General features: G+C 49.9%; 11 protein-coding genes across 11 annotated transcripts; 4 read left to right on the top strand and 7 right to left on the bottom strand.

Moving 5' to 3' along the window:
• Window positions 1-155: 155 nt before the first annotated feature.
• Window positions 156-998, bottom strand: Aud_002345 (RibD family protein; the record flags this gene model as incomplete). Its single annotated transcript, XM_043287317.1, has 1 exon — window positions 156-998. One exon carries the CDS (start codon window positions 996-998, stop codon window positions 156-158), a length of 843 nt encoding a protein of 280 aa, XP_043143252.1.
• Window positions 999-1,230: 232 nt separating this feature from the next.
• Window positions 1,231-1,595, bottom strand: Aud_002344 (putative quinol monooxygenase; the record flags this gene model as incomplete). The annotated part of the gene is made up of 2 exons (XM_043287316.1): window positions 1,231-1,523; window positions 1,574-1,595. 2 exons carry the CDS (start codon window positions 1,593-1,595, stop codon window positions 1,231-1,233), a joined length of 315 nt encoding a protein of 104 aa, XP_043143251.1.
• Window positions 1,596-1,961: 366 nt separating this feature from the next.
• Aud_002343 (glycoside hydrolase family 76 protein) lies at window positions 1,962-3,515 on the bottom strand (the record flags this gene model as incomplete). The annotated part of the gene is made up of 4 exons (XM_043287315.1): window positions 1,962-2,534; window positions 2,599-3,048; window positions 3,096-3,343; window positions 3,416-3,515. 4 exons carry the CDS (start codon window positions 3,513-3,515, stop codon window positions 1,962-1,964), a joined length of 1,371 nt encoding a protein of 456 aa, XP_043143250.1.
• A 1,406-nt stretch (window positions 3,516-4,921) lies between these two features.
• On the top strand, window positions 4,922-6,329 carry Aud_002342 (uncharacterized protein; the record flags this gene model as incomplete). Its single annotated transcript, XM_043287314.1, has 7 exons — window positions 4,922-4,977; window positions 5,033-5,211; window positions 5,268-5,374; window positions 5,435-5,639; window positions 5,699-5,805; window positions 5,863-6,143; window positions 6,200-6,329. 7 exons carry the CDS (start codon window positions 4,922-4,924, stop codon window positions 6,327-6,329), a joined length of 1,065 nt encoding a protein of 354 aa, XP_043143249.1.
• Window positions 6,330-6,686: 357 nt separating this feature from the next.
• On the bottom strand, window positions 6,687-7,423 carry Aud_002341 (glycoside hydrolase family 11 protein; the record flags this gene model as incomplete). Its single annotated transcript, XM_043287313.1, has 2 exons — window positions 6,687-7,086; window positions 7,140-7,423. The coding sequence occupies 2 exons, from the start codon at window positions 7,421-7,423 to the stop codon at window positions 6,687-6,689; spliced, it is 684 nt and encodes a 227-aa protein (XP_043143248.1).
• An 836-nt stretch (window positions 7,424-8,259) lies between these two features.
• On the bottom strand, window positions 8,260-9,935 carry Aud_002340 (histidine phosphatase family protein; the record flags this gene model as incomplete). The annotated part of the gene is made up of 3 exons (XM_043287312.1): window positions 8,260-9,106; window positions 9,161-9,290; window positions 9,341-9,935. 3 exons carry the CDS (start codon window positions 9,933-9,935, stop codon window positions 8,260-8,262), a joined length of 1,572 nt encoding a protein of 523 aa, XP_043143247.1.
• Window positions 9,936-10,941: 1,006 nt separating this feature from the next.
• Window positions 10,942-11,950, bottom strand: Aud_002339 (putative 3-hydroxyacyl-CoA dehydrogenase; the record flags this gene model as incomplete). Its single annotated transcript, XM_043287311.1, has 3 exons — window positions 10,942-11,478; window positions 11,529-11,836; window positions 11,887-11,950. 3 exons carry the CDS (start codon window positions 11,948-11,950, stop codon window positions 10,942-10,944), a joined length of 909 nt encoding a protein of 302 aa, XP_043143246.1.
• A 518-nt stretch (window positions 11,951-12,468) lies between these two features.
• On the top strand, window positions 12,469-13,433 carry Aud_002338 (MBL fold metallo-hydrolase; the record flags this gene model as incomplete). The annotated part of the gene is made up of 2 exons (XM_043287310.1): window positions 12,469-12,995; window positions 13,052-13,433. 2 exons carry the CDS (start codon window positions 12,469-12,471, stop codon window positions 13,431-13,433), a joined length of 909 nt encoding a protein of 302 aa, XP_043143245.1.
• A 1,936-nt stretch (window positions 13,434-15,369) lies between these two features.
• On the top strand, window positions 15,370-16,800 carry bgt2 (GPI-anchored beta-1,3-endoglucanase EglC; the record flags this gene model as incomplete). The annotated part of the gene is made up of 2 exons (XM_043287309.1): window positions 15,370-15,564; window positions 15,622-16,800. 2 exons carry the CDS (start codon window positions 15,370-15,372, stop codon window positions 16,798-16,800), a joined length of 1,374 nt encoding a protein of 457 aa, XP_043143244.1.
• A 544-nt stretch (window positions 16,801-17,344) lies between these two features.
• Aud_002336 (uncharacterized protein) lies at window positions 17,345-18,442 on the bottom strand (the record flags this gene model as incomplete). Its single annotated transcript, XM_043287308.1, has 1 exon — window positions 17,345-18,442. The coding sequence occupies one exon, from the start codon at window positions 18,440-18,442 to the stop codon at window positions 17,345-17,347; it is 1,098 nt and encodes a 365-aa protein (XP_043143243.1).
• Window positions 18,443-22,906: 4,464 nt separating this feature from the next.
• On the top strand, window positions 22,907-23,771 carry Aud_002335 (uncharacterized protein; the record flags this gene model as incomplete). The annotated part of the gene is made up of 3 exons (XM_043287307.1): window positions 22,907-22,993; window positions 23,065-23,429; window positions 23,483-23,771. 3 exons carry the CDS (start codon window positions 22,907-22,909, stop codon window positions 23,769-23,771), a joined length of 741 nt encoding a protein of 246 aa, XP_043143242.1.
• Window positions 23,772-24,476: the final 705 nt, after the last annotated feature.

Genomic DNA, 24,476 nt, shown 5'->3' with positions numbered 1-24,476 from the left:
TCGACAGAGATTGTTTATTAGTGATACCATTAGAGAAAGGGGTAACATCAGGAGAGGTCAGGGTTTTTGTATAAATAGCCAATTAAAGGCAGGAATCCAAATTCTGTAGGTGTAAAATCTTTGACTGACGCATCTCGGCTGGGAGAGATGCAGGTTCAGGACTGGATCCTCCCGCAAAGCACAACGTCCTCTCCGAACGGATACCATTTCACGTCGGTCAATCGCGATGCGGGAATGGCCACGCCTTGCTCGTTGAATCGCCGCTTAGGCGAAACGACCACTCCTCCTTGTCCGAGCCAGGTTGGAGCGATCGTGACAATGACCGAGTCAATGAGATGTTGATAGGATGGCTCCAGGAGAGAATTGATGATGGTCCCTCCTCCCTCGATCATGACACTCTTCAGTCCTTCTTTGCTGAGGGCCTTGAGCAGAGTGGTCCAGTCGATACGATGCTCCCCTGTTTCAGAGGTCACCACATCGAGAGAGATGAACTTGCCGCCGTGTCTCTCCAACAGAGCTTTCTTCTCTGGCGGGACGGACTGCGACCCTGTGATGATAAAGGGCGCTCGACCTCGACCCTCCCGGGCCAGTGCCAGAATCTTAGAGCTCTCTGTAAAGTCCCATCGGGCGATGGGATCGATGACGATCGGCCGGGGTTGTCCTTCTAGACCTTGACCCCCGTAACCACCGACGCCAGCGATGCGGCAGTTCAATCCAGGGTCATCTGCAACCGCAGTACCAACCCCGATCAGGATAGCATCATGACGCGACCGGAGATAGTGGGTCATCGCTTTCGATTGCGGCCCTGAAAGTACGGTTTTTGCGCCTGGTGAAAGGGCCAGAGCAGAGTCGAGGGAGGTAGCAAAAGTGACTGTGGCGAAGGGGAGATCAGAATCTGGGGATTGGGAAAATTTAATTTTTGGCGGAAGATGGGGCTCTAAGAATATCCGACTTGAATCAGGGAATAAGAGAGCATCGCTGGATTGACTATTCGACATTCTGGAGATCTTTTGACACGATTGTGGATGTTTTCAGAGATGAGAAACGCAGGGAGAGCATTGATAAAAACAGTGGAGATGCGAATCAAACAAATTGATGCCTCGCTGCTCAGGCAGGATTTCCACCAGCGTGCGCGTCAAAGAAACAAAGTGGTCGATCCTCTGAAACTCATCCATTCTGCGCTTCATTTACGCGTTAAATACTAGAAAGAAATAGACAAAGCGATTTTATCTACTGCTTCTCTCCCTCTGGAACCAATTCCTCAAATCGTCTCAAATCCATGGGCTTCTCCAACAGCGGGATGACATAGGGATCAAAGGTCTTCCAGTACGGGTTCTCCAGGTGGTACTTCTGGGACCCCTCGTTCAGATAGCGCTCCACGATGCAAAAGTCCTGCTTGTCGTGGACCGACTGCATCACGAACCAGGACAGGGTCTCCTTGTCCTTGGAGTAGACGGCCGAGGCCTCGAGAAGCTTTGCGTGAAGCTTCGAGATGCACTCGGGATCAGGCTTTGCGCGGAGATCTGCAAAAATGAGTTTGAGCTCGGGATCGATTATGAGGAGTGTAGCATACGGACGACGATAGTATACACCATGTTGGGTAGACACGATCAGGACGTGGATGGGTTATTCGATTGATCACCCAGGATCTTGTCTTGTTTTATAAGTGCTGGTGGGGCAGGACTGCTACAAGCGCGTCGGTGAAGCTTAAGTGGAGCGGGGAGATCAGTTCATTGGACACTCGGATGGAGTCCGATGCAGCTATATTGTTGGAAAATGTCGACTCTATGTGGGAAAGTAATACAAGAAATGATAACGCAACGGGAATGAGCCCCGAATATGACAGAATGTGCAAATCCAAACCCTCACCAAATCACGCCAGACAACAGACAAACAAGCAACTGTTGTCTCCAAAGATAATGAGCACCAAAGATAATGAGCCAAGAAAGTATCCCAGAAATTCAAGTCTTGATCAACCAGCCAACGGATCCCCCGACGGCAACCACGATGATCACGGTGAGGATCCATGCCCCCGCGCGATCGCCTGTGTTGATGGGATCAAGCTCATGCGGCGCTTCATCCTCATGGGTGTCGATCTGATGCTCCTTGCCGTCCGGGTTCGAATCAATGGTGTTCGGGGCGGTCGACTTGTAGTACATCAGATTGGCAGTGATGCCCGCCAGGGCCGCCATCTGCGTCTCCAGACCGGGAGTATAGCCGTCCCAGGTGGGCTGCCACCAGCGCATGCCGCAGGTATTGTCGGGCGGCTTGGAGCACTGCTTGGAGATGGCCAGAGCGGATCCCTGAAGGACGGGGATGATCCGGGCCGCCGTCGAGGGGACGAGAATGGCGGTATTCGCCAGCCACATGGCCGTGTACCCTTTAAAGCCGATTTGATTGCGATCGCAGGTCATGATGGGCTCGCAGGCAACCTCGGACAAGACGTTGCCGCCCTTGTCCTTGGGGCAGAAGGTGCCGATAAGGGACTCCAACAGGCCGTTGACTCTCTGCAGCCATTTGTCGTCACCGTTGGTCTTTTTCGCCATAGAATAATCAGCGTGCCGGTCGAGCAAGTCTCCTGGACATGGAGTGACTTACGTAGTTATACATGTACGAGGCCCCCGACAGATAGGTGCCGTAGTTGTACGACCATTGCGTGTTTCCCGCATCCTTGCAGTTGGCTTCGTTGGAGGTGGAATCGGCAATGTACCAGCGATCCGTCTGCAGCAGTGGAGTGGCGGCCGACCAATCCCAGATCTTGTCGGCCCATTGCGCATAGGTGTCGTTCCTGGTGAAGCGCGCGAGTCGGGCCGACAGTTCAAAGAGACCACCGTTGGAGATGGCATTCTTCATGGTGTAACCGGCCTGATACGGCCAGATCTGCCACCGCATGCCGCCATCGCAGGCCACCTTATCCCACCGGGCCACTTGCATGTTGAAGACGACCCGAGCCAGAGAGGTCCAGGTGGGTTTGCCTGAGATCTCCGGGAATCCTGTCTCCGAAGCTGTAATGGAGGCGAGACCCCAGAACATCTGATCATCATTACCCTGGGAGATGTCAGCATAGGCAGAGCCTAAAAACTGTTGCGACTTACCAGCCATTGGCTGTAATTGCCCGAGAAGAAGTCATAATTCTCGCCCGACTGGAACATCAGGTCATGTGACACGACAGAATTGTATGTCTCATCGCCCGAGGCCTGCCAGTACTGGATGAGGGTCATGAACATGGCGCCGGCCACGTACCAGGTGCCGGTCAGCTTGCCCGGGATGCCTTCGGTCTGGTTCTTGTCATAGAACTCCATCATGGGAGCAGCGACGGTTTTAGCCGCCGATTTGAGTGAATCTGATCATCATAGCATGTGTTACAAGGTGTACATCTAAAGAAGTCTAAGATGAGGTTTTTGGGAAGACATACCAACATTCTGGGCCTGGATCCCGAGCTCTGCTAGGGCCACCTGCCCAGAGAGGAGCAGAGTGGTGGCCCCGCAGAGTTGGCGCAAACTCAGCATGCGCATCCCGAAAGCGATGGCTGACCGAAGGAGGAGAAACGGGGAGAGGCTCAAGGAAATGGGAAGAGGAGGTAACAAAGGGGATGGCAGAAATCAGGTTTGACGAATCACCAGGACCATCATACCAAAACAGAATGATCTGGGTCCGATAGACAGGAACAACAATAATAGGGATAATAGGAACAACAATAACTACGTATCGTAGGGGTGGGAAGTGACGATAACAAAATTAGGAGCCAGGCAGTTTGAGGCAGCGTGGTTTGGGAAAACTAATCATAAAATTAATGATAGGTAATAATAATAATAATAGTGCTCGTCCTCCTCATTACTATTTTTTAAGGGGGGAAGGCAGTGCTGACTGCCAAGGGTGCCAATGCCACTGTGACCAGGACAGATGCCAACATCATCCGATCATTGGGTCATTGCAATTTTAGACCAATATTATTCAGTTGTGAAACTTTGGATCCACCACTAAGACAAAAGAAGCCAAGACTCAGGTGTCTCAGGGACACATTTTAGCCAATGGGAACTCGCCGCGGCCATCAGGGTTGCCCCACTTTCGATCCTCTGCCCCAAAATGGGCTCAATCAGCGCGTGGGAAGTTGTCTCCTGCCAAGACAAAAGACCCACTGTGATTCAATGCTAATGGACACAATCTGGCTGCCTAACGCCAAAACAGGTTAGCATCCCCTTACCGCGCCAGGAATAGTTTAGGGAGAAGAGATCCCTCTTTGGATGGCAAGGTCAGCGTTTTATGTCAGATGTCACTGCCACCTCATAATTATGGCACAAGGTTCGATGTCTCATTTGATCCTTGAGAAAGGTACATATCAAGTTCTAAGTGTTGAGATGAATGTCGACCTTGAGAATCATCATTAGAGATGATCCTCTTTACTTCATAGGTTGTATTGCTGACTACGTCCACTGGCTGCTGTGCTGCACAGATATATTCCTGCGGTGTCATTGTCAGAATTGTACTGCTCTACCCCTGACGACTAAATCAACCGCAGACTTCGAAGCGTATGTATATAGGATGATATACCGTCATCGGACTACTCCCATATTGTAGTAATTGCTTGCGTCTTTGATAGCAGCTTAACGGTCATTAATAAGCAATGCAAATTTTCTTATCAAAACTCTTGAAGAACTAAGGTACACATTGGCACCAGACCAATAAGAAAGAAGCTACGCGAAATAGCTTCAACTTGCCTAACTGAGACCCGTCTGGGGAAGGTCCAAGCAGCGATTTCTAATCCGGAGAGTTTTGATCCACGACGTCACCTCTCGGCGGAATTACTAATGGACGTCAACCGCTGTAACTCAGCGACAAAATATAAAATGGTTGCTATGAAGTAGACGAATTAACAGACAGACTTGTCTGGAATTGCGGCTTGTACATTCTGGTAGTAGCCATGGCGTCTCTCACTGCAGCAAAGAGCGTTCTTATTGTTGGTGCGACCGGATACATGTGAGTGTTGTCAACCTCAGTGGAACAATCCCAGTATAGCTCTGACGCTCTGCAGTGGAGGTTCAATTCTCGCTGAACTCTTGCAATCCGCAGAGGCGTCTGAGTTGAGCATCTCAGCCTTGATCCGTCGACATGAACAGGCGGCCCAACTTCAGTCTCTCGGAGTAAATCCTCTGCAATTCAAGGGCCTGGACGACCTTGACGCATGTAGAGACGCTGCTTCCCAGCATGATGGTATTGACTAGTTCTAGATTATTGATGCTTTGACTTGCGCTCACACATCGCTCTAGTGGTGATCAACGCCGCGTCTGCCTCCCACGATCGCTCTGCCAAGGCATTGATAGAGGGGTTGAGCCAAAGACAGAAAGCTACTGGCAAAGAGGCATACATGATCCATGTAAGGCTTTCTTCTTTCGAATACATAGTGTCAAAAACTGCAACGCTGACGACAATGTAGACCTCTGGGACGTCTATCCTGGGAGACCATCCCTATACCGGTACGCCGCAGAATCAGAAGGTCTGGTCGGACGAGAAAGACGACGTCTACGCAATGGAGAAGAACCATCCCGAGCGCTATGGGCAACGGGTCACCGATGTCACGGTGGTGGAGACGGGATTGAGTCTTGGCGTCAAGACGTATATCGTTGTCCCTCCCACTATCTGTATGCTATTCATCCCGGTGTAAAAGGGTACCAAGGCGAATTGAACTGACAAACGACAGATGGCAAAGGATCCGGTCCATTTGCGACACTAAGTCAACAGGTGCCCAATCTTGCGCGCCTTGCCCGAAAACGAGGCCGTACTGCCGTCATTGAGAGTGGATCTGGTGTAAGTTTGATATACAATATATGATAGATAGTTTCTGACTGACATTCCTCGTCATAGATCTGGAATCATGTCCACATCCTGGATCTGGCGAATTTCTATCTCCTCCTCTTCCGGGCTGTGCGAGAGCAACCGGACTGGCTTCCATCGGGCCCCAGGGCCGTCTTCTTCGCCGAGAGTGGAGAGCATACATGGCTACAGGTTAGCCAGGGTATTGCTGATGCTCTGCATAAGCAGGGACTCTTAGACAATAACAAAGTGGAGTCGATCAGTATGAAGGAAGCAGCAGCAGAAATCACCGGGGGCAATGAGAGCCTCGTGGAAATTACTCTTGCATCCAAGTATGTTGCCGCGAGAAAGATCTACCTAACACATAACATGACTAATGCAAAAACAGTTCCCGGGCGAGAGCTGATTTCGCTCGCGATCGGCTGGGGTGGAAGACATCCAGGGGCGATGAAGATTTTCTGAATCACTTCGACGGGGAGATCGAAGCCATGAGAGAAGAGCTGCAGGCGTCGAAGTGATGATCGGATTGTTTACAGCTATTCGCTTTGTTCCCCCGAACTGGGGTGGATAATGAAGCCTTGCTCCCACGATGGCAACCAGGCATTAATAGGATAATACCAAGGTAGTCCATGTCTCTCACTGTTCAAAATATTTGATCACTCAATCCATATACTACCTAAATGAAGCGCAATTGCAGGTGATCTAAAAGATAGTGGCTCAATTCCAAAGATAGGTTTCCAGAAGAAGATGTACGCAGAAATACATTTCATACCCAACAAACATCCCAGGTAGTCCCATTTACCTACCGCCTCTTAACTCTTACACGAAGCTCTCACAACCATCTGATCCTTCAATCAAGTCTCAGTGTAGTAATCCTAGGAGACAGTGATGGAAGAAGATCCGCTGCTCTGATAACCCTCAGTGGCGACAATTTGGTAGTTGTGGGTTCCAAGCTTCATGCCCAACCTGCTCCAGGCGTTGAAGTGGTTGGCCATGGTGACAGTGCCTCCGACACGCTTGGAGGTCCGCACCGACCAGAACTGGGTGAAAGTCTTGGTGCCTTCGATGGAGGGGGCATTGTAGCGAGTGGCCGTGTAGATGTTGTAAGTGGCACCGTCGGTGGTGACACTGCCCTTGTAGGTAGCACCGCTGCTGGGGTTGTATGAGCCATACGACTCCACAACATAATACTCAATCAGAGGGTTGGTGGTCCAGCCGTAGACGGACAGGTAGCCATTGCCGCTGGGGTTGAAGCTGCCTCGGTAGTTGATGGTTCTATTTCTATCAGCCACGGGTCCTCAAGTCAAGACGTTGACGACGCTCTGTACCTAGCGCTTCCAGGGTTCCAGCCCTTTCCACCGACAAAGTTGTTCACGTTTTGCCAGTTGACTGAGTACGAGCCACCGGCTCCATTGTTGTAGTTCACATTGCCGCCGCCATCGGTCCAGAAGGAGTAGTAGTAACCATTGTTATATCCGGTTGAGCTTGGGGTGGAGCGTTCAGCGAACTCATGGAGAGCAGTCTCGTTGAACGTGGTGCCCTCGGATTCGACGGGGGCAGCCAGAGCTCCAACGGCGGAGCAGGCCAGCAGCAGGTACGAGAAAGAAACCATGATGCTCGAAGGGGATTGGTGTTTGACTGCAAATATGATTGTCCAAGGGAGTAGTTGTTGGATTCCATACTCGAGGATGTCTCTGCTCTTTATACCTTTGCATCACCGGCAGTAGAGCAGTGAGCAAATACCGGCCTACCCCACATCGCGACATCCTGACACTGACGCTACTCTAGCGGCTATATTGAGATTACAGTGTTTGGGTCTCGATTGACTTTGTCACATCCATCAGGGATGCGGCAGTTAATCCGGGGCACCCGCTGCGGAGCATTTGGCCCAGAGTCCACAATTCTGCAAGCAAATCCGGCTGAATTGGAAGATATATGGTCATGAGGTTGGAAATGCCACTGCAGAATGACAACAGGCTGAAGCTTTCGGCTGGCGAGGGGAAGGCGGGAGGGGTTGCGTTCGGATAAATGCCATTGTGAAGCCATCCACGATGGAGCACTAACAGCCATTTTAGCCTCTACACCACCAATACACGACGATCAGTGGGTGTTACACGCTGAAATTCAGGGACCAAGACATCCTGCATTTGCTCTTTTTAGCCTCGGCCTATCAGCCCATTCTGGTCAAAGGAGCGTTTCTGTTTCAGCCCCAAACGGTAGAGTGCGTTAACGTATTATGGACCCTGAAGAGCCTAGACTAGGACTGCTAAGACATTGTCAAACGCCAAGACTATCCTCCTCAAAATGGACGTGCAACTCTCTTCCTCCATGAATGGCTTTTCTCCAACTCGTCCAGGGGGAATTATTATAATAAAAGGATGACTGAACGTACGATACAAATCATACAAGGCACCACCCCTGTCACACGCTGTCCTGGATAAATGAAACTCACCACTCTGGAGCACCATCGCCCACCTGGCTTCCAGTCGGATAATGTCCGAAACAGGCCTTTTGATATTCTGCCTCTTTCTTCAGCGTCGGAACGCCACTCAAGAATCTCTCAACTGGGCAGAACCCCTGGTGCGACTCTTCACAGCCTACCAGTCCATCCAGCGGCAAGGGAGCTCCATTCAGAACGAAGCGGATGAACCTGGTCGTGCCTACGGTGCGGTCGACATGGGGGTTACGATATAGAACCGGGGCAAGGGAGTCAAATGACGCGTTACGAGGACAGGTCCAAACCTCCGACATGAGCCGCGCTCCGAATGGCGTCATCTGGCTCAAGGCAAAAGTCCGGTTGAGTGCGTGGTCGACATTCCCTGGCAGGCCGTGCGGCCCATATCTGAAATAGCGCAGTCCCAACGCAGTGATGACAGACAGGATGATATCGTCATGCGACATGTCTAGGTAGAAGGGCTGGTCGAGCGGAAATTGTGCCAGGTTATTGTCGTAGGTAAAATTAATGCTCGTGTCGCTGGAGTAGATCAACTTGCCCTGAAGTCGAGCCGCCAGTTCAAGGACATAGCCGATGCCCTGCGCACGGCCTGTAGGAGATCCGTACGCATAGTCTCCGTAGTACTGCACGTCGACATTATAGGCGAAATCCTTCCACTCCTGTTCCGTGAAGAGGGAGCAGAAAGAGGAACCTCCAAGGCTCGTGTACTCGTAAACGCAGATATTCTGCATCGCTAGCACATCAAAAGCCGTCAGGTTAAAGTCCTTGGGCAGATACCGGGAGAGACGGGAGATGGCCTGCCGAGTATAGCGGGGAATGAATTCTTGTGCAGAAGTATCCCTGGTCATCTTAGCCTCGTTGTCATCAGGACATGTCAGAAAATTTATCACTCACCCTTCGGTCATATCTCCAGGACACGAGTCGTACGAGGCCAGAGTGTTGTTGAAATTGGACACCTCTGGAATCACAACCAGGTCATACTGGTCATACGAACTGTTGGCACCGGTATTGCCAAAGAATCCACCTCGAGTTATCTGTTAGCTTGGCATTACTACTTGTTCAAGGAATCCATACTCAGCCACCATCGAGCACTCTCCAGGATCCGCGGCTGCGAGGTTGTGCGAAAGACCGGCTTCGGACGGGCTGTGCCGTTTGGATACATATTCAACGAGGCATTCCAGGCCGCTCCGTTCTCCCGGCCGGCACGGTACAGTAGCCGTCCGTACTTGGTCCAGAAGCTTGCTCCCGCGGTTGCCTCGGTCGCTGCGCCGGTTTCCAGGAGGGTGTCCTCGCCCAGGATGTATTGCCAGTCATTCAAAAAGCTCAATGGACCCGCGGCTGAGGCTCCGTGATGATGTCTCTTGGTATAATTGCTCCATTTGGCGGCAAAGTCCTCCATCCCCTGCCCGTCCAAGGGATACGGGGTGGGGTAGCGTTCAGCATGGCGATGTAGCACATGGACTTGGGACAGCTCACAGCCGTTTGGCATTCCTTTTGGCACACCGAAGCCATCCGCCTCCTGGTATGGACTCAGATTTGCCCAACTCCGCGTCGTGTCAAAGCCCGAGGCATAGCTGCTCCCGGTGGGGGCTGGTGGAGCTTCCGCGGCATGAGCACCTACAGCCAGGCTGCTGATAGCAACGACCAGTACTCCAGCTGCAGTTTTCATGTTCGGTCAGGCAAAGTAAGAATGACAAGAAGACTCCTTCTGATCGAGTTGTTGGTTGCCTGTGGCTCGTGAAAGCAGATGCGAGACTTGAGGGAATTTTGCATCATTCTCGTGGGTTAAGACTAAGCCATCTGCCTAGAGGATCCACAGCTCGTGCTAAACTCCTATGCGGAACACCCTTTGTCGATCGTCGTCTATCCAACCTTGGATAATTATTTCTGATTGGCTGATGAGAACACAATGATTTTTACATCGTCCTTCCCCTCTTACCTACGTATCCCCAGATTGAGGCTGTATAGGCTCATCGGCAGGACCACTAACAAAAGCTTGGCATGAAAGGCTGGTTATACCTCTGGTAACCTCGCTTGTTCTATGAGAAACAATGCTGAACTAAGGTTCTAAGCCTATTAACCAGGTGGTTGGTCTACTCCATTGAGGGGAGAACCGGGACTAAACAGGAACCGAGGAAGAGGAGGATTCGGAACATGTGCCAAAATATTATACCATAATAACTACGGTATGTGATCCCTAGACTAAGGGTACATCGTCCGGACGCCTTTTCTGTCTAGCGGCATTGGATTTTCAAAACACGCATTCCAATTTTTGATTACTGAGTTGAGGAATTGGATTCTGTAAAATGATTTCCCCGCGAGTTGAACGCAATGAATGAATCAATCAATCAATAACTCATCGCGAAGATTCAGCCCATGATCTCAGCCTGGTATAAGCGGCCGCTGAAATAGTGTTCAGGCATATACAGGTCATAATATGCGGCCTGTATCTCCTGCCGTTGATCCATCATGCGGCAATACTGAGCCAAAATCCATTGCACCTTTACGATACTACATTCGGCGTCCAATCATCCAGAGCAATTTCATGTTGACTGGCTAAGTTCATATCCGTTGCTGATCATCCGGATTTGATGACTGCATTGGGATATTTCTTCCAGTTACATATGAAAACTACGGAGTCTTCTCATTTGTCTCAAATTGATACAATTCAATTGTTATTGAGCCCAATCCATGCCACTTCCGAGCACTGCTTGCCCCTGCGCCAGAGACCGCGACGGTTCCTCGCCCAACCACTGAGGTTCTAGTCGATCAATATTGGCTTCAATCTCCCACCCTCGCCCTCCTTCGACGTACATAGACTTGCCGTTGAGTGACGAATCTGCCAAGACACCGGCGATGATGTGAGCAACGTCGGCGGGCGTGTTGCACGGCAATTTTGCCTTCGTCCAGGCTTCATGTACACCCTTGACCATAGCCGTGGTCGTCATCCATGGGCAGATGGCGTTGACTCGGATGCGATGGGTCGAAGAAGAGAGGTACAAACGCAGCGAACGCATCAGCCCGAGCACTCCATGTTTCGAAGCTTGGTAAACAAACATTCCGGGAGATTCCTTGAATCCAGCGACTGAGGAAATGAGAGTAATAGACCGATCTGCCTGTTCCGGGCGGTTCTGGCGCAAGTACACGCTGGCGATGCGGGCAACATAGAGACAGCCAGTCAGATTGACATCGAGGACTTTGGTTGTGGGCGCCTTTTCATAGTCAATATCTTAAAAGCTCAATATGTAGGATAGTAACGCACTTCGCGAACTGTCTCCAGCGTCAAGGCGGGGTCGAACAAGTTACCAATCTCCATGATGCCTGCACCGGCAACAGCATGATCAACGTGGCCATATGTCTCCAGGGCCAGGTCAAAAAGACCGAGTACGGATTGATAGCTGGTGACATCGGTGTGCTGGAAGATGGCTTGCGGGGTCGACGATGAGCCGGACGAGCACAGCGACTGAGCGATCTGATTTCCAGCGTCCTCAGCAACATCGCCGAAGCAAACATACGCTCCTTGCTGACAGCAGTACTCGACCAAACTGGCTCCGATTCCATTGGCCCCTCCTATCGCTGAGTGAGCCACGGATGTTGGGGATAGTAGATACGCGACTGACCCGTGACAACAATAACTTTGTCCTTCAAAGACTCAGGGGTAATAGTGGGATGAAATCGACTCATGATGGATGATTTCTACGATATATCCAACGATCTGGGAAGATAAAGCCGGTGGATATATATGCATAGGATCCAGATGCCCTTATCAGGAAGACAGTGAATCCGAGGCCATCGTTTCCTCCTCAGATCCGACTTCGGTAAACGGGAAAACCCCGGGGTTCCATCCGTGGTCCACCAAATCGACTACGATTACTCCCCGCATCGTATATCGTAAAATAACTTTGACAATCCTCAGTCGGGGGTTTGCCGGCGATGGCCGCGTCACACTCAGGCATGTTTGATCCTCCCCGATATAGAGCTGACATTCGATGGTTCCACATGCATATTCTGGGAGTTTTCCGACGATGTGGCATAAGCGGAGTCAAAAATGAGGGGAAACACGCACAGGCTACCCGCTCTACGAGCCAGTAGAAGGATGATACCAACCAGCAAAGGGTTTGATCGAGGTACATTAACCCCTCTTGCTGTTCCCGAATGACCATATTCGCAGAGTCATCTACTAGAGTCTTACTCTATTCATCATGCCTCTACAAACTTATCATCATGCCTCGTCTATCAAAGGCCTGTCAAGCATCACTACCTTGATCGTCGGGGCCTCGGAGTCTGTCCTCATAGACCCGCCCTTCCTGATTCCTGACGCTTTATCCGTGGTACGCTGGATCAAAGAAACCACCTTAAATCCCCTCAAAGCCGTCTTTGTCACGCATCATCACCCTGACCATTTCTTTTCCGCAAATCCTATTCTGGATGCGTTCCCCACGGCCAAATTCTATGCCGCTCCGTACGTCCTGGAGGGCATCAACCGCGAATATGATGACAAGGTCAAGTATTGGCCAACAGTCTTTGGACAGGAAAATGTTCCCGAAGCGCCCAGGAAACCCGATGAATTCAATTTCGGTTTCTTCTTGCTGAACGGCAACCCCGAAAGTCCTGTGGTGCTGCTGGGGCCCTTGCAAGGAGATAGTGTTGACCACACCGTCTTCTGGCTGCCGACTGAGAAGACGGTCGTCTGTGGGGATACTGTCTATGGTCGAAGCACACATGTTTGGTGAGGCTGTAATACCTCGACCCGTTGTCAACTACTGACTTCCATCTTTGATACAGGGTGGAAGAGGTTGAAACCCCTGGCCTCCTCGACGCATGGAATAAGACCATCGCGCTCATTTCTGCTCTAAAGCCCGTCAAGGTTATTCCAGGACATCTGGAGCCTGGTTGGGAGCTAGATGCCATGGCAGACATTGCGCACACGCAAAAATACTTGGATCTCTTTGCTGAAAAGGTCACCTATGCGCCGACTAAGCCGCAGGTCCAGGATCTCTATGACTTTTTTAAGAATGCCTTTCCCCACTGCCAACAGAATTTGGACTTTTTCTTGGGCCATTTGTCCAATCAATTCGGAGAGGGTGGCAAGGTTTGGGAGGAGAATCGTCACCACGACGTCGGCAGGAGGACGATTGAGGGTCTTACGGGGTATTTATTCAAGTGATCTTTGGGGGATTGCCATTACGTCCTACCTGTGATATTATCTCCAGGTTATTGCTCTTGTGTCTGTTCCTGGACACTAAGGAATGTTTGAGGATAGTCAATATAATGACAAACGGTGAATATCCACGTTCAAACTAGTATGAAAATTGGTTTCGCTTAGAAACAAGCCAACCTGGACAGACGAAAATGCAATGCTTGCTTCTCTGTTTTTGAACTGTCGACGAATCTGGATATCCCCTGCATGTGGGAAACAAGCCAGTAATCGCCGTCCATTAGGTCTACTTGCGTTATTTCCACTGAGGAAGCTACGAACTGGCCACAAGACCGTCGAAGTTCCACAACTCTCACTTTGAGAACGCAGGTGAACTCACTGGAGACGCCAGCACTCTGGCCATCTATTTGCCCCTGAAATCTCTCCTATACTCCGTAGACCGGGCCTACGCCCATGTGCAGGAGATAGCGTCCAGACATGTGATTTCGTACCCGACCGCGTCATACGTGCATCCCAATGGGAGTTGAGTTGAGACACAAGAGGATTATTACTAATCTTCATAAGACTCTCATACAGAGAGGGTTGAAAACAATGTCGCAGTCGAATACATGGGATTAGATTCAAATGTTGAGCTATCCCTTTTGGGATTTCCGTGCCATTGGCTGTCCCATTATCAATCTACATTTGCGGAAATATATATTTCTTGCCTTGAACGCCAATATTCTCAATCTAGGGGGGCAGCAACCTAGACTCATACGGTAGACAACGGACACATGTCTCTCAATAATTAGACCAGAGAGGACTGCGTAGCATACAGGCTGCATCAGCATACTTCCACATAAAACTTAAGCTTGAAGCAGTCGTTCCGCAGAGTAAAATATGAAAGGCCCAACATGGAATGTAACTATCGAGAAGGCTGTAATGTAGGAGATTCGGTACTAGAGGGGGCCAGAGCATTTCTATATGCATTGAGAATAAAGTACAGAGTAAGTCAGGAGAAACCTGCTTTCGGCTGACTGCAAGAGATAATATGGAATACTTTGGAGTAATAATACTTGGCAGTGCCACATTGTTATTCAGGTACCCGTCGAGGATAATCAGGGGCTCCCACTCAAGGCATCTAATTCTAATTCTAGATCTGGTGTCAAATTCACGATGACATATCGTCCTACTTGGGACCGATTATTGCTATTTTTAAATGTCGTCATTTCGTCTTGCTAGAGACTTGAAGGGGACTATTGATTTGGCTGAGAAGTGTCTCAAGGTCAGGACAGGGAAGATTGCAAGACAACCCCGCCCAATTTCATTTGTAGAACGATGCTCGATGCCCCACTAGTGGATACAATATCCATCGCACTAAGCCATTTACATAACGACTCCCTTTGCCACATCTTTGCTGATTGGTAGTCCCCTCAGCCACTGCCTCCTCTTATCCACTATTGGACTGAGGGAATTAAGGCACTCCTCTCAAGACCTTTGTGCCTTTCCATGGTTCCTCTCTGAAATTTTTATGCCTATCCACCAGGCACACACATTATTGTATTCGGAGCAATTAAATCCATGCATTTCATATCCGGCAATGCTATCTTTAGTGTTAATAGTAGTGTTCTAGTTCCGGGACAAGCCCTGACTTATGCGAGCCAACGTGGCCCCGACCCACTTAGGCCCAGGTGGATAGGTCAACCCGACCCAGAGTCTAGACCTGCTTCGTTATTTATGGAATCTTCTTCTTTTTCCACTGTCCATCTCTCTCTATCGTCTCTCTCTTCTTCTTCTTCTCATCTGCTACTCGAACTTGGATCTTTGTCTTTGACGTCCAATGTTCATTTCATTCATTCTGTGCCTCTGAGTCCATTCTTCATTCTTTGATTTTGACATATCTACGCTCTTTAATCAACGTCTGCATCTTCTTTTCTACACACATTCTTTTTTCCGAACCTTCAAGATGCACTTCGCACGGCTCGTTGCCCTTGCTCTGGCGCTCGCTACCTCCGAGGCCGCTCACCAGGGTTTCAACTATGGCAGTACCAAGTCGGATGGCAGCGCCAAGTCCCAGTCTGACTTCCAGTCCGAATTCTCGACGGCCAAGAACCTGGTGGGCACTTCCGGCTTCACCAGTGCCCGCTTGTACACCATGATTGTAAGTTGTCATGCATGTTGTATGGTCAGACCATTTAGAGACTGACCCTCCAACCAGCAAGGAGGCACCCCCAACACGCCCATTTCTGCTATCCCTGCCGCCGTCGCCGAGGAAACCTCCCTTCTGCTCGGTCTGTGGGCTTCTGGTGGAAACTTCGCCAACGAAATCGCCGCCCTCAAGTCCGCCATTGCCGCTTACGGAGATGATTTGGCCAAGCTGGTTGTCGGTATCTCGGTCGGCAGTGAGGATCTGTACCGTAACTCGGTCGACGGTGTCAAGGCCAACGCTGGCCTCGGCATCAACCCTGATGAGCTCGTCTCGTACATCAACCAGGTCCGTTCCACCATTGCTGGCACCAAACTGAGCGGTGCCCCCATCGGCCACGTCGATACCTGGACCGCCTGGGTCAATGGTTCCAACTCGGCTGTGATTGATGCCTGCGACTGGCTCGGTTTCGACGGCTACCCGTACTTCCAGAACACCATGGCCAACTCCATCTCCGATGCCAAGGCTCTTTTCGACGATTCTGTGGCCAAGACTCAGGCGGTCGCCAAGGGCAAGGAGGTCTGGATTACGGAGACTGGCTGGCCCGTCAGCGGCAAAACCGAGAACCTCGCCGTCGCTAACCTGGCCAACGCCAAGACTTACTGGGACGAGGTGGGATGCCCCCTGTTCGGCAAGACCAACACCTGGTGGTACATCCTCCAGGATGCCAACCCGGTTACCCCTAACCCCAGCTTCGGTATCGTCGGCAGCACTCTGAGCACCACTCCTCTCTTTGACCTGTCTTGCTCCGCTTCTTCGTCCTCCGCTGCCGCTTCCTCCACTCCTGCCCCCTCGGCTTCCTCCGTTGCTGGCGGCAAGGCCTCCGGTTTCACTACCACTGTGAGCAGCGGATCCGCTGCCGCTTCGTCTGGCGCCGCTGGCGCTGCTAAGCCCACCTTCACCGTCGGCAAGGGACCCGGTGGCTCCTACAACGGCTCCTATGCCGGCTCTTGGAACTCCTCCTCGTCGGCCCGTCCCTCTAGCAGCGCCATCTCCGGCTCCTCTTCTGGGTCCTCTTCCTCTGGCTCCTCCGGCTCTTCTGGCTCCGGTGCCTCTGGCCAGTCTTCTTCCTCCACCGGCAGCTCTTCCTCTCCTTCGTCTTCTACCAACCTTAGCAACTCTGCCAACGGTCTCTCGGGCTCCATCTTCGGCGCTGTCGTTGCCGTCTGCCTCGCTTTGGCTGCCCTGTAAGCGTGGGGTCCAATAACGGTTAAGGCAACCGATTATCCAGATTTGTTGTTGTCTTGATGAAGCACGTTCTACTGCGGCGCTAGTCTTTTTTCTTTTTTGCTGTATATTGAGACTCGTTAGTCAAATAGACCAAGATATAGACCAACTACATTCAGTCTTGGACCAGTAACAGGAATCCTTTCAGCATTATTAAGTCCTACAACGTCCTGGAAGTAGGGATATCCGGACGGTATTTTCATCGAAGTCTTGCTTCGATCTACAGTCATTATCGAAAACGGCTTGACCAATACACACCTGATAACTCTTTTCCGGACCCATATTGAGCGGGCTGTGTAGATCAAGCGGCGCAGGAAAATGCACCTTGTATGCTGCCGTATCCTGCTACGTAAGATTTACACAGTGCGTACAATATAATTCCATGGAAGCTGATAGTGTGTCTTTACGAATCATATTAACAGGGCGGCCTCATCCTCCTATTCCTGCCAGCACTAACGCCGCTCTCGAGCTGTTTGGCTTATCAGACTACCGTCGATCCTCCCCGATTTCAAACTATAGATTCTTCAATCTCTCTTGGTCCTAATTCATCATCCCATGGCTGTTTCATCACGGGGAACCCTTGGGCCTCCCTTCTTAGCCATGTCTCTTTTTTCCATTTCCAAAATCCAGACTCTCTCTCATTTGTGGGTAAATGACCCATCGTATCACCTGGATCGGTAAACCGTAGGCGAGCTAGCCAAGCTGCTAGATCAAATTCGTAATGTAGTTGTCCATCAACAAGCATTTGGATAGTCCCAATATGCTCATATATAGGTTGTCCGAATTTGGAGGTATGATAACTCATGTGAAGAAGACCGCATATCCAGCCCTGCAGATATTCACAGAGCCACTCCGGGCGCGTTGTATACGATGACAATTTCTCTGAGATTTCGCTTTGGTCTCCCCGATCGCGACCCCAATGCCGCCTCCACCAATGCTTGTATGTGACATCTTCTGGTGGGAAGGCAAGCTCTAGTTCCGCAGACTGGAAATCGAGAACAAGTGTGTCGATCAGCATCCCGCGGTCCTCAAATTCCTGCGTGGTCTGACGATATTCAGATGACTCATCTTCCTCTTTGCGTCTTTTTTCTCCGACAGGACCATAGCGGAGAAACCGCTCTAATGCAGCATAGAATGACCAGTGGAAGCCTAGCCGGCCGCCATCGCCGAGCTGGCTACGGACAGCGCGCTTCTCAATGATGTGACCAAAAAGACGGACATTCGCGTAGAGGGTCGATATGTGGGTTGTGAGACATGGTACCGACAGCCATGTTAGAAAGATAATCAAGTCATCCTTGACTGAAATGTCAAGGATATAGTCGACTTTCATGCGTCCAAGAACCACCCGAGTCTCAGTTGAAATTTGATGATTTGTGAGAAGCAGAGACAGACAGCTTGAAGAGCTAGCCACGCTCTGCTGCGTATAATAAGGCTGGCTACCTCTTCCAACCCATGCCTTGTACCTAAGATCGTTGTACTCGATTCCATCGGACTGAAGCGAAGTCACAGGCGGGCTGAGCGGCGTATAGAGCACATGTCCAATGATGAGCGCTCGGAGCTCAAACGGGATTTTAAGAAACGGACACATGAATAGGTTCAAGGTCATTGGAGTGAGTATTTTTGAGAAATATATTCCACTCGCAAAGAAGTTATAGATGACGATCTGTTCCTGCGGAGATGAGGCTGTAGTTGACACCGACCGTCTCAAGTGCCCCAAGGCTCTGCTGTGAAAGTCTTGACACGGGATCTAGTAGAAAGAGAATATGTGCCAGGAGACTATACGTCCTGTACCTATGTCTGTTTACTGCCTTTGTAGTAATTTGTCGAAGTACAGTGATGCAGCAAGCGTTTTAAATAACACCCTGGGACCTACTCTCAGACCGCCTACGTTAAGAACGACCGCCGTCTGGAAATGGATAGCCCAAAGTAGATGGTCAAATAGGCAGTTTAACAGAGGGTTTAGAACAGGCAGAATATTGTAAGACCCACGGGGTGTGCAGCCAATGTTGTTAAAGCTTTTGCTGTGTCACTGCACGGAGGCCTTTCATTTGGCCCCTTCAACTCAGGGGCATTCGGCCAGGCAACCATCGTTGACTGCCTCTGCGGGGTACAAGTCTCCGAATTCTTATCTGCCTCATGCGGACCTTCTAGGAACTAGTCACTGTGGGACTTTCGCTTGTGTCTAGTACGGGTTTCCATAGGATTAATGTAGCACTGCTAATTTTACAAGGCCAGGTACTGTAACAATAACATACAAGGTGCATTTTACTGCGCTGCTTGATTTACACAGCCCGCTCAATATGGGTCCAGAAAAGAGTTATCAACTGTGTATTGGTCAAGCCGTTTTCGAGAATGACTGTAAGCTACTCGCATAGCATGGTACTCTGCGTGGTCTGTGACTTTGTGTTATCTTCACCTTACTGGTTTAGTTGAATAATTGAATACAAGCTGCGTTCTATCTCACCTAGAACGCATCCTCCTAAGGCTCCGGATTGTCCCAGATCGGACTCTGCTCTGTCTAGTAGCCAACATAAACTCTCGCTGAAGCAACTAGCCATGATAGTTCTGAGTTTCTGGGATGGCTGAGCTGTGTCCAGTGAGTGCTTGCGTGTGCTGAAATGTTCTAATACAGCATCTAATCCAAAGTCTGAATAGTAGTCTTGCTGCTGGTACACGGTCACCCACTGATCATGGTAGATACTACAGATACTGGATATAAGGCAGTATGACTTATGGGGGCATTGATATTGTAACTGTGAATAACTCCACTAATTCTGAATATCTTTTGGCAGTAATGCCATATCAACTACTCTTTGTGAGCTCTAATTAATGCCTTAGGGCTCATTACAGTACACCATGGTTTTGGTGTTGAGTCTGATGCAATTCCATGATTCCTTAATGGACTACGTCGATGGGCTACCATGTGTGCATGTATCGTAATATAAGATCCATTCAACGATGAAGAAATCTGGTTCTATCTCATAAATGCTTGTGCCCCTAAGAGTGAACCATGGCTGTAATTCTAGGCTCCTTATCTTGCCCGACCAGCAATCAGGCTGTAGAAGTAGTCTGATTGTTGTGGCCTAATCTTCCAGTGGCTTTTTTTTTAGAGGTCACAGGCAGCAGGCTAGACGTTTAATATATGATTAGATGACCTTACCATGGAAGAGAGAGAGAGAGAGAAAAGAAGTTTATCTTTATCACATCATATTGATCGCCGGGCATCACCTCAAAGCTGGACTGGGTAGGTCTAAGATCAAAAATCTTTCCGCCTTCATGAGCCATGATCTTATAGTGCCCAGTTGGCACATTGAATGTGTGTGATTTCCCATATTCAAAGTCAGCCCGCGTACTTGTCGCCCAACGCATGAATAGTTGCATTGCTCGGTTCTGGTTCTCGATGGTAAAAGACACGGAACTCATATTGAAAGATCAGGGTCTAATAAGCTCTGCCTAGTAATTTTAGCACCTGAAGGATTCACTAAGTTGATTTGGAGAAGGTGGCACGCACTGATAGGGTTTAGATGTTTTGGTAATCATATGGATAGTTGAGGCGGACACAACTTCAAAAGCCAGAGTGATATATGATTTTATATCATGAATCTGTGCCATAGACTTCCCAATGCAACCGTAATATGTATCATGGTGTTATACCGGGGAATGGCATCAGTTGGGTAGTAGTATATGCACCATCTGCACTTGTGCCACCTCCTGCAGTTGACTGCGTGAAGCTAAAGCAAAGGTAGCCTCCTCTCATGTAACATATGTAGTCATTCATGCAGGCACCATAAATAGAGTTCAGGTGTCCAAAAGCTTAGGATATGGCCTAAGGTCCAGCCTGTGTGCTGCTGTGGAGCGTGGCCACCCTGCTTTCCGAGACCGCATTACTCTGCAAACTTATCACAAGCTCACCCTCTTCCGGCCTAAGGAGCTGATGGAGACGATCCAGGGCGTGCTAGTCATGATGATTATCCCGGAACTGGATAATATTTCCAGTCCGGGCGAACAGCAGGACGCTTTTGAACGTATGACCACCATGAAGGATCTGTTTCTGGCCAAGGACAAGGGCCACCTCTCCATTTTGACCCGTTGGAGGTATTTCAGAAAATGGCAGATTTCTTTGGGGCCGTTCTGGAGGGTATGATTGGGCAGTCATAGTATAGAAATCGAATCCTGCGATATAGCGAAAATCATCATTTTGGAAAACTTGGAAAGACTAATGGATACATATTTTCACTTTCCAGCTCCGTTTGTCCATAAATCCATGTTATGTGATAGATAGCTGGGTGTAGTATAATCATACTCTTCATTCGATGTGGTGACTGCCATCCCCCTCTCTATCCAGTCCTCCATTCTGTTAACAAGGTTGCGCGCGCCTACTTTTTCCTCGTTAAGCAGAGAAACAGTGGATCGCTCTGGAATATACATGTCCGTACGTGCGATGTCAGGCGGCTAAAAATGAGACCTAGGTATGAGAGATAGGTATATCCAAGATTGGAATCATCCCAGAATGGAAATATTCTTTGCATACTCCCCATCTGCAAAAAAATGTGATAGACAGGTCTCGGAATAACACAGCCCCTTGCTCCATGAGGCACAATAAGGGATTTAGTCATGATAGTGTTTGGTGCATATGATTTATCAGCCACGACAAGGCCGGTTTCACAATATCTCGTCCGTCATTGATGATTTCCCGCTTATTCTGTGCATCATGTTGGATCAATCAGTGCTGTTCATTCCTGTGCATAGTTCCTTCTGGCAATCTACCTCATTTTCATTCCCGCAGGCACTCCATCATTGCCTAGGGGGAGGTCCTACGTCTCTGGATTCTGATAATTTCCTGTTTTCCTTAGGCTTAACCAAACAGACAGAAGTATTTCCTCTCTCTTATCAACTCTTCTTCCCGTTCCGCTATCCTTAAGGGTATAGGCTTCAATACCGCTTGCGCAGTTAGTGCCTCACCCTCTCACACGCCCCCTTGCCTCCCTTGGCAGGGACGGGAATGATCATGTCCAAGTTAGCATTAACATCCCTGGCTCGCTCTGTGTCATACAACTCGAGCGTGCGGCCTGGCTGTCCGCCGTACAGGTCGTATCTGCGGAAGGCGCTCAATCCCTGGGAAGGTCTTCCCAATTCTGGTAGGATCTCTGGTGCAGTGACATGATTACCTCGGGAGATTAGTGGCAGCGAAAGAGGGAAATTTTATAGATCGAAATTCTACTATCCGTCTGCATAGCCTTTTGGTGCTAACAATATACGCAGTTGATGATTATGATTACCCTCCCGATCTGCGTGAGCAATTTAAGACGGATTCCAGACTCTAACTCGGTCCCCTTTTCTTGGTGGAACCGAACCTACAATCAAGAAGTTGACGAAGGCTGTGTACTGTACTCTCTTTGGCTAACATTGATGACTAACTACAGAGCATCTCATCCATAGCTGAACGGCAAGCGGTAGAGTCCAACGAATCGTAGATGGAAAGATGTAAGCAAACCGCTCTGTATGCAAGAGAAAGAGGGCCGAATCAACTTGCAGCATAAGAGGGCACTAATGGCTACATACACTGCGTAAAGCCCTATGGTTGCATAGGCTCAGGGGTAGGCATCTACTCATCCTTTCTCCGTTCGCGGAACATGAGCCGATCGAATTATGTGACTACTTCCTGCCTTATCTTAGTTTCAATACGCTACCCTCGGATGCACCGATGATAGGCCAGCGTCCAGTAGACCTCACTATCCGAAGGCCAATGTCGGCTTTCCGTTCCCCGCCAATCCACGCTATCGCCGGCCGCCTTCTCGGCTCCTTCGAAGTTACCGGGGTAGTTCTTTGCTTCCAGCATCACCAACATGGAACATAGTTGTTGTATTTGTAATCAAAAAGGAACCCTCAAGATTTGTGGATTGGTAATCAATGATCGTGTTTTACTCTGACATGGAGACATATGAAAACCAGCCGATTCTAGCTATTCTTGTTGTGCGTAGACATCCAGCTACATCAATTCGTTCGACCCGACGCGCACCCTCCAATTGCCGTCTGCTCTCCTGAATTTTACACGTCTTTATCGTCTATCATGGCTCCGACTGTTGCTTTTGTGACCGGCGCTAATCGCGGGTTGGGCCTTGGGCTCGTGAAGGGCTTTGTCGCAAAGCCGGACTACGTGGGTTCCTCTTTCTCAATTTCGACTTCGCTCAACACGAGCTAGAGGCTGACCCGAGGCACCACCCGTAGATTGTTGTCGCTGCGGTCCGTGATCCCGGGCATGCAACCGCCCAGGAACTCGCCAAGCTATCCACAGGCAAAGGCAGCCGTGTGATCGTGGTCAAGTATGATGCCAGCTTCGAGCAGTCTGCCTTCGACGCCGTCGAGCAGGCTACCGACCATGGTGTGGATCATCTCGACTACGTCGTTGCCAATGCTGGCATCGCCAAGGGGTATCCCTTTGTCAAGGATGTCAAGCGGGCTGATATCCTCGAGCACATCGAGGTGAACGTATTGAGCGTTGTGTCGCTCTACCAGGCCACGCGTGATCTGCTTCGGAAGTCGACAATGAAGCCCGTTTTTGCTATCATGGGATCTGGAGGCGGAGCGCTGGGGTAAGGATACCTACATCACAATGTCTATGCATCGATACTAAATCTCATCCTAGACGCCAGCCACCCGTTCCTAGTGCCTCATATGGCGCCTCCAAATCAATTCTCCCCTGGTATGGAGTTCGGATCAACGCTGAAGATGAGTGGCTCAACACTTTTGTCCTGGATCCTGGCTGGGTTCAGACCGACATGGGGAACTCTGCCGCGAAGGGCTGGGGGATTGAATCGGCACCGGATACCATTGAGAAGTCCACCGGTGGTATGGTGCGCGTGATCACAGAGGGAACCAAGGAGAAGTACGGTGGCAAGGTCGTACTATACACTGGCGAGGTTCAGGAATGGTAAACTACTAAGCTCGTATTTTATTATTGCTTCTATTTCCTTCGTGGGATAAATGGAGGGACGGGAATCAATTTAGGAGCCTAACACAGGGTGGGATGCGATATCATATTACCTGGCCAGTGTAGATTGAAGAGCTTTAATCATTATTGCAACGTTCTATTTAATGATCACATTCATCTTATTGCATCTGGAGCTGCAGGGACACCTCATCAGCATCCGCATGTGTCTATAATCTTAGGGCGGGGCCGCGCGGTCCCACACATCTGGATAGCTTCACCCTACAAACTCCCCCCCACTTCACCCAAAATAGCTTCTCGCTGCGTTCAGGGTTTAAAAGGAATTGGACCCAGAGTATCACAGAACCGGCTGCTGCCTTTCAACGAAAATTGCTGAAGTCCCCACGCGATATTGACCAGGAAGAGGGAAGGTGACATGTCCCCTTGAACGACAAGAGCAGGGGTGTACCTTGTCCTGGCAGCACCGAAATCCACCCACGTCTTCCACTGCTTTCTGTCGTCCAAATCGGAGTAGTAAAAATGATTGTCCACCGCGGTGGACGGCCCCAGATTTTGCCCTCGAAGGAAGCAATCGCTGGTCCATCATAGGACCGCGCCGTTGTAAATCTGACCTCCTGGGGACTTGACCAGTCTTTATTGGCGGCGAGAATATTGCCGCACGATTGAATCTGGATGACATTATTATCTTGCC

This window comes from Aspergillus udagawae (genome assembly GCF_001078395.1).
Source record: "Aspergillus udagawae IFM 46973 DNA, scaffold_2, whole genome shotgun sequence".
In the NCBI taxonomy this organism is placed as follows: Eukaryota; Fungi; Ascomycota; class Eurotiomycetes; order Eurotiales; family Aspergillaceae; genus Aspergillus; species Aspergillus udagawae.
Note: the sequence above shows the minus strand (reverse complement) of the source record. Positions and strands in the feature narration are given on the sequence as shown.